Here is a 17,580-nt window from a genome sequence, read left to right on the forward strand (position 1 = left end):
AAGGAAAGAAGGGAGAGAGGAAGAGAGAAGAAACGAAGGAAAGAATTGAAGGAAAGAGAAGAAAAAAGAAAAGAAAGAAAGGAGAAAGAAAGAAAGAACGAAAGAAAGGAAGGATAAAACCTCACATTAGGCTTTATTGCACCTGTCGCCGGAGACAAAGATCCTGCAAAGCCCCCTTCCCTCCTAAACAATGCACAACGCCCACCCCCGCGCCCTGATTCCCCATCTCTGCAGCCGCCCGTTCACACGTTCCCGCCGCCCCGCTTACAAAAGGCCGCGGCGCCGCAGGTTGCAAAACTCGCATTGCGCAATCAACCCGTGGGAAGCCTCCCGAGGGGCGGGGGCAGGAGAAGCCGGGGACGCGCATGCGCCGTGGCCCACGCGCCTTCCTGGGACTTCTTCCGGACTGTAGCTCAGGTGAGCCGAGGGCGCATGTGCATCCCTCCCCAGGACAGGGGTGGAGGAGGGGGGGGGCGAGGAGGAATAGACGCCCCCCTCCGTTTTTTTTCCCTCTGCAAGGAAGGGGATCTCTGGGGGGTGGGTTTCTTTATTTAGGGGGAAGGAAGGGGGGATGGAAACTTGCAAACAAAGGCAGAAAAAGAATAGGGTGTGTGTGATGCATTTTGCTGAACAAGACAACGGGGGGGGGGGTTATTTGCACCCCCTCCCTAGGAAATGCACTGTTTGTGGGGCTGAAAGGGTTCTGTAAGATTTGGGGTTCACTAATTAGAGAATATTTGCAGCTTAGGGCTGAATTGTGGGGTCCTTGGTGCTCTCTGAGCTGGGTGATTTTCTTACAGACGTTTCATGACCCAATTAGGTAACATCATCAGTGTTAGAAGGGAGTGGGGAGGAGGAGGAGGAGGAGGAGAAGACTGTGAGGTCCTTGGTGCTCTCTGAGCTTGATGGTTTTCTCGCAGACGTTTCATGACCGAACCAGGGAACATCATCAGTGTTACAAGGGAAAGGGATTTGCAAAGGAGAAGGGGAGGAGGAGGAGGAGGAAGAGAAGGACTGTGGCGTCATTTGTGTGTTCTCTGAGCTTGGTGGTTTTCTGGCAGATGTTTCATGACCGAACTAGGGAACATCTTCAGTGCTAGGAGGGAGGGGGGTTTGGGAGGAGGAGGACAGTACACATAACAGAGTTGGAAGGGACTTTGGAGGTCATCTATTCCAACCCCTGCTCACGCAGGAGACCTCTACTAGGGATTCGAACCACCAAACTGCCGACCTTTCTGATGGACAAGCTCAGTGTCTTAGCCACTGAGCCACCTGTGGGGTCCTTGGTGCTTTCTGGATTTAATTGTTTTCTCACAGACATTCCATGACCCAACTAGGGAACATCATCAGTGCTAGAATGTAGTGGGTTTGTGGAGAGGAGGAGGAGGAGGAGGAAGAAAAAGACTGTGGGGTCCTTGGTGCTCTCTGAGCTTGGTTTTCTTGCAGACATTCCATGACCCAACTAGGGAACATCATCAGTGCTAAGAGGGGCTCATTTAGAAACACAGCAACTCCCCCCCCCTCCTAGCACTAATAATGTTGATGCCTTGCGTTATGAAAACATCTGTAAGAAAACAGAGTTGGTTTGTAGAGCGTCCAAGAAAATATGATTACTATTTCTTAGGGGATTACTTAATTTTTTTTAGAAAAAGAAGGGTGGTGGTGGCTGATATTCTAGAACTCAAAAACAGCAATTTTTGCTCATTTCCCTCCCCCCCAGGAGTACTCTACAAGCCTCCCTAAGCTCTGCATGCCCCTCCCCTTTTGTGTGTTTGCCAAAAATGAGGTGTGCAGAGGGTTTGGGAGGCCTGCAGAGTGCAAAAACCTTTTTTTTTTAAAAAAAATATACCTCTTCAAAATCAGTGTGTCTTATACTCCGGTGCGCCTTATAGTCTGAGAAATACTGTAATTTGCTTGTGACTACCTAGGGATTCTAGGCTGCTTCCTCTTTTGACTCCACCCCCAGCTTCTGCCATTTGATTTCTTTTCATTTTCTTTTTTCTTTTTTTTTTGGGGGGGGGGGCTCCCTTCTCCCAATTGCAGAATGAAAGAGTGGTGGATCCAAGTCGGCCTCCTGATGCTTCCCCTGCTTGCCGTTTACCTCCACATCCCGCCTCCCAAGCTGTCTCCGGCTCTGCATTCCTGGCGCTCTTCGGGGAGTTTCTTCACCTACAAAACGCAAGACATCTTTTTCAGAGGTTGCGTAGATGCTCGGCTCAAGACCTTAAGCCAGTTTTGCCATTTGGATATTTGCTATATTGCCGGGATGGCGACCCCATGGCCCGTTGCAAAGCTCAGCTCCACCGCGCATGCGTGTGCGCCTCCCGCTGGCCAGCTGATTTTCAGATCTCTGCTAGACATGCAGGAGATGTGCACGCATGCGCGAGGGTCACGCACCCATCCCCAGGGAGTGGAGGGTTGTGCGGGAGATGTGCCCGCCCCCTGCACCCATTTGTGTTCCCAGGAGGCTTCAGGGAGGCCTGCTAGGCCCAAAACGGGGCTGGTGGCGTCACACACGTGTGGGGGGGTGTCCCGCACACGTGTGGGGGGGTGTCCCGCACATGTGTTGGGGGCAGGTGGAGCATGGGAGGAGTCATGCATGCATGCGCAGTGGGGAGGGGCGCATTGCATTATGGGTGTGGGCACGAGAGCGTGTGCACGATTTCGGCACGCAAGGAGAAAAAGGTTAGCCATCGCTGTGATAGAGGTAGCCCTTGACTTATGACCACAGTTGAGCCCAATGTTCTCGTTACTAAGCGAGGCACTTGGGGAGTTTTGCCCCCGTTTTATGACTTTTCTCGCCACAGTGGTTAAGCGAATCGCTGCAAGCAGTTAAGTTAGTCACTCGTTTGTTGAGTGAATCTGGCTTCCCTATTGACACGTGTCTCGTCCGAAGGTCGCAAAAGGAGAACATATGACCCCCCTCCCCCCCCTGGGACACAGCAACCTTCATGAGACGGTTGCCAAGCGGCTGAATTTTGACCCCGTGACTGTAGGGATGCTGCAGCTGTCATTATGCGTGAAAAAAGGTCACAACTCCCTTTTTTTTGCCGGCCGTTTGTAGCGTCAAGCGGTCACTAAACGAACGGTTGTAAGTCGAGGACTTCCTGCAATTGAACGGAGTTGCCAGTTTGATTCAGGAGGTTGTGTTTTTATTTGAAAGACATCAGATCCCAAACTCGCTGGTATCTCCTTAAAGCAGCCGTGGCATTCCCCAGCAAAAGTTTTCTGCAGTCACACAGAAACCGTAAAATGGAGGCAGCTGCTTTCATCGGTTGCAGGGCGGAGCTGCGCTTGGCACTCCCGGCTGTTTCAAAAGCCCTTTTTCTGAGCTGAATTAAATTCAGGACGTGGGAGGTATTTTTGTGTGCATCATTTCGAAAGAGGTGAGCCTTGACACGTTGCAATCCTGGGTCACGAAAGGCTTGGGCGCAAAGCAGGGGTGTCCAAACTTGAGAACTTTAAGACTTATGGACTTCAACTCCCAGAATTCCCCAGCCAGCATGGCTGGCTGGGGAATTCTGGGAGTTGAAGTCCACAAGTCTTAAAGTTCCCAAGTTTGGACACCCGTGGCGTAAAGGCAAAAACAACATCCTGTAAAGGTAGCAAATCTGATGCCAAAGGTGCTTTTTTTTTCAGGAGGCAGCTGGGCTTTCTGTTTTTCTTCTTTGAAGGCGTTTCGCTTCTCGTCCAAGAGGCTTCCTCAGTTCTGACCATTCCTACTCCCACACACCGTTCCAAGGGTGTCCATCCCAAATTGTCTTAGCTAAAAAGTCTGTAGAGATTCTCAGTCGATTCAGGTCATGGTTGTCCCAAAGGTGCTTCCCCCCCCCCCCCAAGAGGCAACTGGACTTTCTGTTTTTTCTTTTGAAAACGTTTTGCTTCTCCTCCATAGAAGCTTCTTCAGCTCTGACTTGGGCGGTGGGGAATGGAAGGATTGAGACTCCTTGCAGACAGCTGGTCATTTGCATCCTTTTAGAAGGTCGTTGAGGCCACTTGGAGGTTTATCTCTGTCCTCAGGGTCTCCTGAGTGGTGCAAATGGTTCCTGTAGTCTGCAATTTTCCTTCTGGAAATCCATTCCTCCTCCCACACCGTTCAAAGGGTCTTCACCCTAAATTGTGTAGCTAAAGGTCTGTAGAGATTCTCAGTCATCCATGGTTGTCCCAAAGGTGCTTTTTTCAAGAGGCAACTGGGCTTAATGGTTTTTTCTTTGAAGACGTTTTGCTTCTCATCCAAGAAGCTTCATCCAAGAAGGAATGAATTTGCAGAGGAAAAACTGCAGACTAAACGAACCATTTGCACCACTCAGGTGACCCTGAGGACACAGAGATACCTCCAAGTGGCTTCAATGGCTCTGTAAAAAGGATGCAAATGACCAGCTCAATCCTTCCCTTCCCCACCGTTCAGTCAGAGCTGAAGAAGCTTCTGGGATGAGAAGCAAAACGTCTTCTGCCCTCAGGTGGCCTTGGAGAATAGCTTGACTTCCTCTTTGGGGCAACCCCTGAGATATTGGAAGATGCTGTGATGTCTCCCCTGGTCCTTCTTTTCATTAAACCAGACATGCCCAGTTCCTGCAACCGTTCTTCATATGTTTTAGCCTCCATTTAAAAGCACTGTGCTTATGTGTTTGAGCCTCTTCCCACAAAGTTGGACAATTTGTCTTCTGACACGCACAAGAGTCCTCAGGCAGAGATGCAATGCAGTCTTCGGGTGCCGTTCTCTTTGCTCATTTGCTAATCACATCAAATTTTGGAAAACCGAACCCGCGCACCGTTTTATCTCAAGCCAATTGGAATTCCCTGTTAAGAATTCACGATTCATTTCACATTTAAATTGAGAAGTTTTTTCTTTTTTAATTTCGGTATGCTCTGCTCAAACCCAAAAGTGCTCTAAGGAATGTTATTTCCTTTTGCCTTTCTTAGATTCGCCCGGCACCGTCGGGAGTTCGGACATCGTGGTCCTCTTGCATGGATTCCCGACCTCGAGTTACGACTGGTACAAGGTGAGGGGAGGGACGGACGTGTTGGATGAGGGCAGGACGGGCTGTAGAGATGCTGTAGGACAGGGGTGTCCAAAGTTGGGAACTTTAAGACTTGTGGACTTCAACTCCCAGAATTCCCCAGCCAGCAGAACTGGCTGGGGAATTCTGGGAGTTGAAGTCCACAAGTCTTAAAGTTCCCAACTTTGGACACCCCTGCTGTAGGAAGTCATGGCAACTTCACTTCCCTCCCTCCCTCCTCCTCTTTCTCATCTCGCCTTCAGATTTGGGAAGGGCTGACGCAACGATTCCAGCGTGTGATCGCGCTGGATTTTGTGGGCTTCGGCTTCAGCGACAAACCTGTGAGTACATTTTGAAGGACGCTGGGTGGTTGCTTTCTTAACTTTTTTTCATTCCCCAAATATTGTCAACCTACCAGAGGGGAAACAGATCGCACGCTCCAATTCTCTCTTACGGCAAAGGCGACGTTAACGGAATCTTGCCGGTTTGAAAGTGCAAGCCCAGCACAAAAAAGTGGAACGCACAAAACTTGCTTACAAAACGGGAATAAAGCGTGCCGTTTTGGCCACCGCGTTACAAAAAAAAAAAGATGTTGAGACTTTGGGAATAAAGTGCAGAGAAGAGCCACTAAGACGGTAAAAGGCCCCGAGACTAAAACGTAACAACAACGGTTGCAGGATTTGGGTTCGGCCAGCTTAGAGAAATGAGGCCAGCCGCCCTAAATACGACTCGGTTGTCAAGCATCTGAATTTTGATCGTGGGACCATGGGGGTGTGTGGTTGTAAGTGTGAAAAAGGCCATAAGTCACTTTTTTCCTGTGCTGTTTTCCGCCTTGAGTTATTTGTAAAATTAATAAAGCTGGGTGACTTTGGGCCAATCACCAGGAGACGGGGAGTTCTAGTCCTGCCTTAGCCATGAAAGCTGACTGGGTGACTTTGGGCCAATCACCAGGAGATGGTGAATTCTAGTCCCAATTTATGCATGAAAGCCAGCTGGGTGACTTTGAGCCAATCACCAGGAGATAGTGAGTTCTAGTCCTGCCTTTGTTATAAAAGCCAGCTGGGTGACTTTGGGCCAATCACCAGGAGATAGTGAGTTCTAGTCCTGCCTTAGCCATGAAAGCTGACTGGGTGACTGAGCCAATCACCAGGAGATGGTGAATTCTAGTCCCAATTTATGCATGAAAGCCAGCTGGGTGACTTTGAGCCAATCACCAGGAGATAGTGAGTTCTAGTCCTTCCTTATGTATGAAAGCCAGCTGGGTGACTTTGGGCCAATTACCAGGAAGCTGTGAGTTCTAGTCCCGCCTTAAGGCACAAAAGCTGGGTAGGTAATACTGGACCAATCACCAGGAAGCTGTGAGTTCTAGTCTCACCTTAGGCACAAAAGCCAGCTGGATGACTTTGGGCGATCCCTCTCTCTCTCAGCCCAGCCCACTTCATAGGGTTGTTGTGAAAATAGAAAGGTGTGTTGGATGTTTGCCACCTTGAGTTATTTGTCGAAATAATAAAGGCACTACATAAATAAATACAGAAATCCCATTACAAAAGCAGAGCTGCAGGTGGGGGAAACCCAACTTAGGCCCACAGAAGGGAGAGTAAAGTCTTGCCAATCACCGGCAGCATCAAAAGACTCGAGACGGCAGCATTGCCTCCACTGCACTGCGGTTGGCTGGGTTGTAACCTGAAAGGTAGGGGTTCAGGTGGGCTGCTGAAGTAACGGGGCTTGATTCGAACTCGGTGCTCCCCCTCCCCCCCCTCTCTCTTTCTGCATTGCAAAACAGCGGCCTCACGCTTACTCCATCTTCGAACAAGCCAGCATTGTGGAAAGCCTGTTGCGCCACCTGGGCCTTCTGAACCAACGGATCAACCTCCTTTCGCACGACTACGGAGACACCGTCGCCCAAGAATTGCTCTACAGGTGTGTGGGAACGACGGGAAGTCCTCGCTCTACGACCACCATTGGGAGCAGGGTTTCCGTTGCTAAACGAGGCGTGGCCAATTTGACAACCTTACTTGTTAAGCCAATTGCCCTGGTTGTTCAGTGAATTGTGCAGTCGTTAAACGAATCTGCTCCCCCCCCCCCATTGAACCTGCCGGTCAGAAACTGGGTGGGAAGATCACAATTTATCATGTGTCTTAGGATGCTCCAGCCGTCATAAATATGAGTCAGTGGGTGGCCAGGCGTCTGAATTTTGATCACGTGGCCACGGGGATCCTGCCACTGTCTTTTAAGTGTGAAAACCAGTCACAGGTCATTCTCTTCAATAATTTCGAACCGTCGCTAAGTGAAATTGTTGTAAGTCGAGGACTACCTATGAACTGTCAGGAACCATTATGGCTGGGGTTTGGTGCTGTATTTTGGGGTTAGGGTTGCGCTTAGTGTTGCAAGCCCAGTCACAACACAGGCAGTCCTTGTTTACTGACAGCCTTGTTTAGTGACTCTTTGCAGTTAAGGTGGTGAGGAAAACTGCTAATCCTCGCATTTGTGACCTCCACAGGTCTGTAAAGCCAAGGAGGATCCTCGTTGCAGTTGGGAGTTCGCTTACCTACAGCTTTGTTTAATGGCCGTATCGTTGGTCTCAATTGCGGTCACTAAATGAGGACTCCCTGTATTCCTTTGTATTCCAACCTTTTGGGCAAGAGACTGGGCATATCCTCAGTTAAGATACATATACCTGGAATCCAGGTAGCCTTTGAGAGTTGATGCTACTTAAAACAAAGCAAATTGTCCTGACCCAGCTGCCAAAACACGAGAAACCCTCCGACGTGAACTCAAAGATTCCTTTATTAGGAGCGCCGGCAGCTCCGGCAAAAAGTTTCTCTCTCACTACAGGCTAACAAGTCCACCCAGCAGGGAGAGGACAGTTGTCTGCCCCATCTATTCATCTCCTCCCCCTGCCTTTGATCCCCAGAACTCAGGTGGGGCTTCTCCAGCAGCGGTGGCTTTTCCGTCCCAAGGACCGGCCCATAGATTTCCACTGCTCTCCTCTCCTCTGCCTTCTGTGCATCCGCGCGTCAGGCACTGGACCCAGCTGTTCCTCCTCTTCCTCATCCGCCACCTCCAGATCTGGGGACTGTTGACCCTCCATCTGAGGGCTGATTGACAGTCCAGTCTCTCTCTCTCTCTCTCTCTCTCTCTCTCTCTCTCTCTCTCGGACAGTTCCATTCCCTCTTCCCCCTCGGAGCTCTCAGGCTGCCTTGATGCTGACCTTGATTCCCACGCCTCTTCCTCCTCCTCTGATTTGGCTGCTGAAGGGGCCGGCAGCCGATGGGCCACAACAAGAACATTTTCAGAACTTCCCTCAAATCTTACTTTGACGAATTGTCATATTTATATTATATTTATACTAGCTGGATACCCATGCTTCGTTAGAAAACCATGCGATCGGGCCAGCCCGCAGGCCGGATACATCACCCGCTGGCCACGCCCATATAAGGCAACTGGCAGTTGGAGCAGTTCCTTTCAGGTGGGGAGGGGGAGTAGAACGTCTAGCGCCTTAGCATCGATGCGTATTAATATAATATTGTATAAGAAGTTCTGATGATCTGATGGTCATTTCGAAAAAAAACTTTTCTTAGCGAGCACCTGGAAGCCAAGAGGAAAATAACGGGCCGAATCTCAAGTTTGTAGGCTTTACGGTTCTGGAGATTTCGTGATGATGCGTGAGTGGCATTTGGCTGTTATGTATATAGATTATAGTTAACTCTACCCTGTTTACTTTCAGGTATGAACAGAATAGAACGGGATGTGTCCTCATCAACAGTCTGTGTCTGTCAAACGGAGGTAAGCGATTTATCGGAATAATCTCACACAAATTCCCATTGAAAAATTACTCGGAACATAAAAGGATTGGTTCAATCTTTGGGTGAGGAAGGGGGGGGGCACAGTTGGATCCAGATGTCAATCAAGTTAGAGAGCACCATGACATCACTATGCAAGTCCCCACTCCCTTTTTACAGGTACAGGGGTCCTCAAGGTACGACCGTTCACTTAGTGGCCATTCAAAGTTGCAACGACGTGTAGTGACCTAGGTCTGTTTTTCACACTTACGACCGTTGTAGCATCCCTGTGACTTAACATTCGGATGCTTGAAAACTGACCCACCTTTACGACGGTCACAGCGTCCTGGGGTCACGCGATCCCCTTTTGCGACCTTCCGACAAGCAAAGTCAATGGGGGAAGCCAGATTCGCTGAACGACCGTGGTTACTAATTTAGCAATTGCGGTGATTCGCTGAACAACGGTGGCAAGAAATACATCGTAAAATGGAGCAAAACTCACTTCACAAATTTAAATCCTTTCAAGAAAAGATCAGACAGCTATTTGTCCGGCATTGTATAAGGTCTGCCTGCTCAGGCAGAGGGTTGGACTACATGACCTCTAAGGCTCCTTTCAATCCTAGGATTCTATGCAATTTAAAACTTTAGGAGATGCCTTTTGACCCCTGACCTGTTTTGGGCCCATCACCTGCCACATTGGATCTTAGCGTAATCCCCCCCTCGGATAAAAATAGTTTTCGTGGCATGGAAAAAGTTTTGGAACGAATCATCTGACTTCCATTCCTCTCTTCAATTTGCAGGCATCTTTCCAGAAGTTCATTATCCCAGATTCATCCAGAAGGTAATTTACTCTGAACGGAAAAAATAGCCAAAGGTTTTGTGGAGAGATTTATCGTCTGAATCAGCCAGTAATCCAGCCAATAAATACCCTTGTCTGTGTTATGTCTGCTTAAGCTTTGGAAGCGAAGTTTCTTCCTTGCAACAGGCAGCTTTTATTATTATTATTATCTATATATATAAAAATGCGTGTAAACGCCTCGAGCAATTTCAGCCAAATGTGGTACGCAGATGACTTGCCCTCTGGAGACAAATACTGTGGGGGTAAGACACCCCTAACATCCCTCAGGGTGTGTCTTCTGTTAAGATACAGCCTGTTGTGTCTGAAAATGGATTCTACTGGACTGCCGTAAAATGGCTTCTAATGTACAGCCAGTGGAGTGGCCATGATAACGGCTTCACAGTACTCCACAAGGGGGCTCCCTCTGGTAAGGGGGAAATTCCAACATTAGAAATTACGTTCGGACATTTTCCCCCTATAAATAAATACCCAGGCAATGCCGGATTATCAGCTATTTATCAGTTATTTTTTAAAAAGCAGATTAATTAGGAAGACCTAAAAGATAGATACTCTGCGTAGGAAGAGAGAAATAAAAGTTGCAATAGGAGTTAGCGAGCTGATGTTTACTTATTCTCTTTTCACCCAAAAAGCTGCCTCTTAAATATTAACCAATTCAATTTATCGATATGTTATCCAGGCGGTCCTCGACTTACGACCACCAAAGAGCCCGGTTGAGGCCTTCTGAGAAGCAAAAGGGAAGCCAGATTCATTTAACGGCCACATCATTCCCTTAAGAGCTGCAGTGATTCGCTTAACGGGGCAAACCTCAGAACTGCCTCATTTAGCAACAGAAATTGGGAGCTCCATTGTGGTCGTAAGTCGAGGAGTACCCGCATATCCTTTCATTCTGAACTGAACCGGTCTCGTCAGGGAGGCCTCCGTTTCTTGATCTTTCTCCGCTTTGATGTCGGGAAGTTCCAAACCGCAAAAGAACACGGCAAAAACGGGCCAGTTTAGCAACCTGGAACCAGATGCAATAGGAATTTCTAATTTTGGAAAGCCATTTCTTTTTCCTGCTAGCAGCTGACTGTGTTTCTCTTCCATTTTGCTGCAGTGAAGAGCCTTCCTTTCTTCTTCTCTCCTCCTCTTCCTCCCCATGCAAACTGTTTCAGGTGTCCTGCTCTTTTTCAGATTCTCAAAGATGGCGGGCTGCTGTCACTCATTCTTACTCGGCTAACAAACTATTTTGTCTTTGCCAAAAGGTGAGTTTGCCTTTTAGGGCGTTAAAAAAATTTTTGGGCCCTTTTAGAACAGCGTTTCTCAAATTTGTCCACTTGAAGACCCCTGAATTCCTGAACCAGCTGGGGAATTCTGGGAATTGAGGTCTTAAACCCATCTTAAAGCAGGCTGGCTAGGGAATTCTGGGAATTGAAGTCCACCCATCTTATAGCATGTTGGCCGAAGAATTCTGGGGATTGGAGTCCACCCATTTAAAGCATGCTGGCTGGGGAATTCTGAGACTTGAAGTCCACTCATCTTAAAGTTAGCAGGCTGGGGAATTCTGGGAATTGAAGTCCTCTCATCTTAAAGCATTTTGGATGGGCAATCCTAGGAGTTGAAGTCTACATGTCATCAAGTGTCTTAAGTTTGAGGATCACTGTTCTAGAATAAGACTCGTCAAATAATCTTCCTAGAGCCCTAAAAATCAGATTATATTTAAGCCATTTGAATTGCAGAACTGCTCATCAAGTGTTGGGGGAGGGGGGGGGCTTGTGCTGTGTGAATCCTGCAGGGCTAATCCATCTCGTCTTGAATCCCCCTCCAGCCTGGCCGAGGTCTTCGGCCCGCACACCCAGCCTTCGGAGGCCGAATTGTGGGACATGTGGACAGCCCTGCGAACAAACGACGGAAACCTTGTGGTGGACAGGTAGGATGTTAAATCCCCAAATGCAGTACAGGTTCAGTCCTCGACCTACGACCGCATTGAGCCTTCCAATTACGGCCCTGAGACATGATGGCTGTAATGGGTCATCCCACCAGATCCATTTGATTTGGGGGGGGGGGCGGTAAACAAATGTCAGAGTTTCCTACCTAAGCAGGGGGTTGGACTAGAAGACCTCCAAGGTCCCTTCCAACTCTGTTTATTCTATTCTACCCTATATTCTAATTCTATTCTATATGCTTGTTCTGTTCTGTTGTACTCTACATTCTAATTCTATTCTATTCTATTTCTACTCTACTCTACATTCTAATTCTATTCTATATTCTATTCTATTCCATTCTATTCTATTTTCTATTCTATTCAATTCTATTCCATTCCTACTCTACTCTACATTCTAATTCTATATTCTATTCTATTCTATTCTATATTCTATTCTATTTCTACTCTACTCTACATTCCAATTCTATTCAATTCTATTCCATTCCTACCCTATTCTATATTCTAATTCTATTCTATATTCTATTATATCTATATTCTATTCTATTTCTACTCTACTCTACATTCTAATTCTATTCAATTCCATTCTATGCCATGCCATGCCATGCCATTCCTATTCTACTCTATATTCTAATTATATTCTATTTTCTTGTTCCGTTCCGTTCTGTTCTGTTCTACTCTACTCTACATTCTAATTCTAATTCTATTCTCTAATTCTATTCCGTTCCATTCTATTATTTTTTTGTGGGTGTAGAGAATAAAAGTTACTGGTTTTTGGAAACAAATGTAAGGTGCATGGCTGGCTGGGGAATTCTGGGAGTTGAAGTTCCTAAGTCTTAAAGTTGCCAAGGTCGGAAGACTCCTGTCATAGTCGGATCTCCTGCTCAAGCAGGAGGCTGGATTAGAAACCTTCTGAGGTCCCTTCCCACTCCGTTATCCTGGAAGTTTTTCACCCCTTAAATTTTGCTTTGCAGCCTTTTACACTACATCACCCAGCGGAAGCAACACCGAGACCGCTGGGTTGGAGCACTGCAATCCACCTCCGTTCCCCGTGAGTAAGACCGGCTCCTCGGACCTGCGACGGGCTTCGTAAGAACGGGGGGAGAAATGTAGGACATTTGTTTTCATTTGGGTCTTAGCGCCAACGTGTCGCCCTTCCTCTCTTCCAGTTCATCTGATTTATGGACCACTGGATCCGGTCAACCCTCATTCGGAATTTCTCCCAATTTACAAGTAAGCTGGGAGGGAGGGAATGGGGGGGGGGCAGAAGGTCTCACCGTCACATTTCAAGGACTCACAAAACAAAAAGGATACCTTTTCTTGATCTGAAGCGAAACTCCATCCTTTCACATCGGTGTAGGGGCCGTGAGGGCGAACCTAGGCGGCACGTGAGCCATCGTCCCGCTCAGCTCCACCTCGCATGCGCCTCCCATCATCCAGATGATTTTCTGTGCCGCCCATGCGGGAGACGTGCGTGCATGCATGGCGGGAGGTCACGCCTGCATGCGTGGGGAGTGGCCTGTTTTTGGCCCCTTGAGGCTGCGGGGAGGTCTGCTAGGCCCAAAATGGGGCATGGGCGGGAGTGGCGGTGTCGTGGGCACGCCCGTCCCCACTGTCACGCACCTGCGCACTGTCAGACAGGCGGGTGCTTTCAGCAAGCGAGGACAAGGAAGTTAGCCATCACTAGTATAGAGTCTCCTGCTTGAGAATGGGGCTGGACTAGAAGACCTCCAAAGGACCTTCCAGTGGGATGATCTTACGTTCTACGAACATCAGTGGCTAAATGCATTGTGCAAATCCTTCCATAAAATGACTCCTCCAAATAATAATCAAGAAACACCCTTATGATAGTTATAAACTGTCATAAAAATTTTTTTGGGGGGGGATACCCTGGAATGGGGATGTCCGTCTTTGCTAAACCTCTGAAGGCCTCCCGTTATATAGGCAGCCCTTGACTTATGACCGGCTGCTTAGCGAAGCTACGACCTACTTGAAAAAGGGTTACTTATGGCCAAATAAATGCATATAATAATATAATAACGTAATATAATATACTGTAGTATAATGTATAGTATAGTATAGTATAGTTTGTATATTATAATAACACAATAACATAACAATTTAATATAATATACTGTAGTACAGGGGTAGTCAAACCTTTTTATACCTTCAGCCCACTTTTGTATCTATGTTAGTAGTAAAATTTTCTAACCGCCCACTGGTTCCACAGTAATGGGGATTTATAAAGTAGGGAAGTAACTTTACTTTATAAAATGTATAAAGCAGAGTTACAGCAAACCCCTACCGCCCACCATGAAAGCTGGAACGCCCACTAGTGGGCGGTAGGGACCAGGTTTACTACCACAGCTGTAGTATAAGGTATAATGTATAGTATAGTATATTATAATATATAATATAATATACAATATAATATACTGCAGTATAATGTACAGTATATTATAATATAATATAATATATAATATACTGTAGTATAATGTATAGTTAGTGTAATATAATATAATATACTGTAGTATAATATATAATGTATAATGTATAGTAAAGCATAGTATGGTATAGTATTGTTTAGTTAGTATATTATAATATAATATAGTATAATATAATATAGTATAATATATAATATACTGTAGTATAATATATAGTATAAGTGTAATATTATAATATAATATACTGTAATATAATGTATAATGTATAGTATAGTATAGTTTAGTTAGTATAATAATATAATATAATATAATGCAACATAAATGTGGCGAGATTGCTGCATTTATGGCTGTTTTGAAGGAGTTGTGTGAGCTTTACGACAGTTTTGCAAGGAGAAAAAAAACAGCGTTTACTTGTATTTAGTGACTGTGGTATTTACCCCTTATGATGGTCGCGTTTGCGGAACAAACCCTGTAAAAAAATGTGCAACCGGCTCGGTCACGTGACTTTACCTGTTTTACAACCGTGTTACGACTTCCAGTTGCATTACAGACATAATTCGAGGACTAGGTATAGAAGCTTTTTCCAAAAGGCAACTGGATTTTTTTCTTTGAAGAGGTTTCGCTTTCTCCTTCAAGAAGCTTCTTCAGTTCTGAAGAACAGCTGGATGGCGGAGGAATTCTGGGAGTTGAAGTCCACAAGTCTTAAAAGTTTAGAGACCCTCCCCGTGTAAATGGCCCTGACATGGTGTTAGTTCCCCCTCATCCCCAGGCCCCTTGGAGGTAGCACCCAAGAACCTCTGCTGTTTTTTCTTTTTGACAGACAGATGCTTCCCACGTCAACAGTGACGGTGCTGGATGACCACATCAGCCATTATCCACAGCTGGAGGAGCCTCAGGGTTTTCTGAACGCCTACTTAAACTTCATCAACTCCTTCTGAGCCACAAACACGATGGACAGAAACCATTCCTGCTCTTCTGAGGACAATTTTGCACTCTGGAGCAACAGGAGAGGTGTGGGAAGAGCGGACGGAAACTCCGGACGGGGGTGAACCAGTCTTTGATGCAATCTCTGCGTCGGAGAGTAAATTGACGGAATCTACCTAACAGATTGGTGGTGGAGAGGTCTGAAGCAGTTTGGCGGGAGCCCCCCCACCCCCTGCCTCCCCCCAAAATCCTGCCTCTGGAGGAAGCGGGGAGAGGAAGTCCAGGTGTATAAGCGAGCAGAAATGAGAGCGGCCCATCAGGCTTGGGGTGATAACCGTACAGGTAGTCGTTTAGTGACTGTTTGAAGTTACAACAGCACTGAAAAAAGGGAACTTTGAGTGTTTTTCACACTTATGACCGCTGTGGCATCCCCGTGGTTAGGGGATCGAACTTCGGACGCTTGGTGCCAGAGTTGTATTTAAGACGGTTGAAATGTCCCGGATCATGTGATCATTTTGGGACTCGACTGCTTTGAATCGCATCGGATTCGGTACTCAGCGCATTTTGACACAAAAGGTTTGCCCCAGGGACTCATCGCTTGGCACTCCGCGCACAAGCTACAGATGGTCCTCGACTTATGACCATGGAGCCCCAAATCCCTTGCCACTAAGTGAGACATTTGTAAAGCGCTCTTGGCCGTTACATGACTTTTCTCGCCGCCGTTGTGTAGTGAATCTCCACGGTTGTTAAGTGAGTCACCCAGTTGTTAAGAGAATTCGGCTTCCCCTTTGGCTTGTTGGAAGGTCGCAAAAGGGGATCGCCTGAACCCGGGATGCTGCAACCGTCATAAGTATGAGTCAGTTGCCAAACGACAGAAGTTTGATCATGGGGATGCTGGAATGGAGATAAGCGTGGAAAATATGTGGGGTTTTTTCCTGTACTGCTGTAATTTTGAACGGTCACTAAATGAACCATTATGGCACCCTTGATAAAACTTAGTTTTGTTTCTCATTTCTTTTTTGTCCATTTAAATTGTAAATTTGCATTATATAAAGACTTTATCTGGATTATTCCTGTGGATGCTGGCTCCCTATTTAAACCTTGGATCGTAAAGAGTTTAAAAAGGGATTATTTTCCCTGCTGCCTTTTCAAACACCCCAATTACAGGTAGTCCTCGTCTTACGACCCCAATCGAGCCCAATATTTCCGTTGCAAAACGAGACTCTCGTTAAGTGAGTTTTGGCCTGTTTTTACGACATTTCCTGGCCGCAGTCGTTAAGTGAATCATTGCAGTTGTTGGAAGTTAGTCACACGGTTGTTAACTGACTGCTTTTCAGAAGGTTGCAAAAAGGGAATACGTCACACACAGGGGGGACACAAAGACTGTCATAAATAGGAGTCAGTTGCCGAGTGGCTGAATTTTGATTTTGTGCTGTAGCAGTCGTAAGTAAGAGAAACGGTCATAAGTCACTGTTTTCAGTCGCGTAACTTGACGGTCACTAAATGAGCTACAGGTAACCCTCAACATACGATCAAAATGGACCCTAAATTTATGTTGCTAAACGAGACAATTGTTAAGTGAGTTTTGTCCCGACTTTTCTTGCCACATTTCTTAAGTCAGGGGTGTCCAAACTTGGGAACTTTAAGACTTGTGGACTTCAACTCCCATTAAACTAGACATGCCCAGTTCCTGCAACTGTTCTTCCTATGTTTTAGTCTCCAGTTCCCTAATTATCTTTGTTGCTCTTCTCTGCATTTTTTCCAGAGTGTCAACATCTCTAAGAGGAGAAAACCTTAATCATGTCCCAAGGAAAATACAGCCTAATTCTAGGTATGTTAGAGCTTTGGAAGATGAATTAGAAACTTGTAGCAAGGTTTTCAAGAATTTTGGGTTGTTTTTAAGCTGGGGGACTCTTTAAAAATACACAAGCTGAGCCCCATGTAGCATCAAATGCAGAACTTTGGCTGTAAATAGTTTAATAGCTGCTGGGGCATCATTGTTACCAAATTGGCCTGCAAATTTAGTTAATTGCAAGGGATGTTGAGGGGGATTTTAATAGAAAGTCCCTTGTTGAATAGAACAACTGAAAATAGAGATCTAGATATTGAAAGGATTTAGCTTCATTTAGATGACTTTACTGTTAAACATCCATCTAATTGGGGCTTTGAAGTGTTTCCTAGAGAATATAAGTACTTTTATTTTGGAGTAATTTATTTTGAGGTGTTCTCTAGAGCAGTAAAATGATGAGCTTTAAAGCATCTTTGGAGGCTTATTTTGGTTAAAAACAATATGGCTGCCTCATCAGACTAAAGCCGATCAGAGGTGAGGTGGTGGGCAAAGGAAGTGGAATTCAGGCTTAGTAAACATGTCAACAATGCCATTAATGCGGAAGTTGAATATTAGTAGGACAAGGATATAGCCTTGCTTTATACTATTGCTAGTGAAGATGGGTTCCTTTATATCAACATCTTCATTATTCTTTCAGTGAGTGGATGTGTCATGATGTGTCATAGCATTAGCTGGCCTAAGAAGACACTGGCTTATCATTGTAGTGGCTAGTTTCCTAATTTTCCTGCAGTCATTCTGCAAAGATCTAAGTAATCGCCAGGAGTCAACACTGACTCAGGCACACAGAAATAAATAAAATTACAT

At 46.2% G+C, this 17,580-nt stretch overlaps 1 protein-coding gene across 2 annotated transcripts in view; it reads left to right on the forward strand.

Moving 5' to 3' along the window:
- Positions 1 to 15,997, forward strand: part of MEST (mesoderm specific transcript) — a 28,266-nt gene extending 12,269 nt beyond the window's left edge. Inside the window, exons 1-12 of one of the 2 annotated variants that reach the window (XM_081957629.1) lie at positions 343 to 417; positions 2,044 to 2,198; positions 4,924 to 5,003; positions 5,264 to 5,341; positions 6,784 to 6,920; positions 8,728 to 8,786; positions 9,583 to 9,623; positions 10,812 to 10,882; positions 11,446 to 11,547; positions 12,534 to 12,610; positions 12,729 to 12,792; positions 14,824 to 15,997. In XM_081957629.1, coding sequence (XP_081813755.1) covers positions 2,045 to 2,198; positions 4,924 to 5,003; positions 5,264 to 5,341; positions 6,784 to 6,920; positions 8,728 to 8,786; positions 9,583 to 9,623; positions 10,812 to 10,882; positions 11,446 to 11,547; positions 12,534 to 12,610; positions 12,729 to 12,792; positions 14,824 to 14,941 — 981 coding nt within the window. In that variant the 5' untranslated portion in view covers positions 343 to 417; position 2,044 and the 3' untranslated portion in view covers positions 14,942 to 15,997. Of the gene's footprint in view, positions 1 to 342; positions 418 to 2,043; positions 2,199 to 4,923; positions 5,004 to 5,263; positions 5,342 to 6,783; positions 6,921 to 8,727; positions 8,787 to 9,582; positions 9,624 to 10,811; positions 10,883 to 11,445; positions 11,548 to 12,533; positions 12,611 to 12,728; positions 12,793 to 14,823 lie in introns of those variants that run through there. The other variant, XM_081957630.1, reaches the window with a different exon arrangement.
- The last annotated feature ends 1,583 nt before the right edge of the window (positions 15,998 to 17,580 follow it).

Source organism: Natrix helvetica (assembly GCF_964273705.1).
Source record: "Natrix helvetica genome assembly, chromosome: 6".
NCBI classification, from domain to species: Eukaryota; Metazoa; Chordata; class Lepidosauria; order Squamata; family Natricidae; genus Natrix; species Natrix helvetica.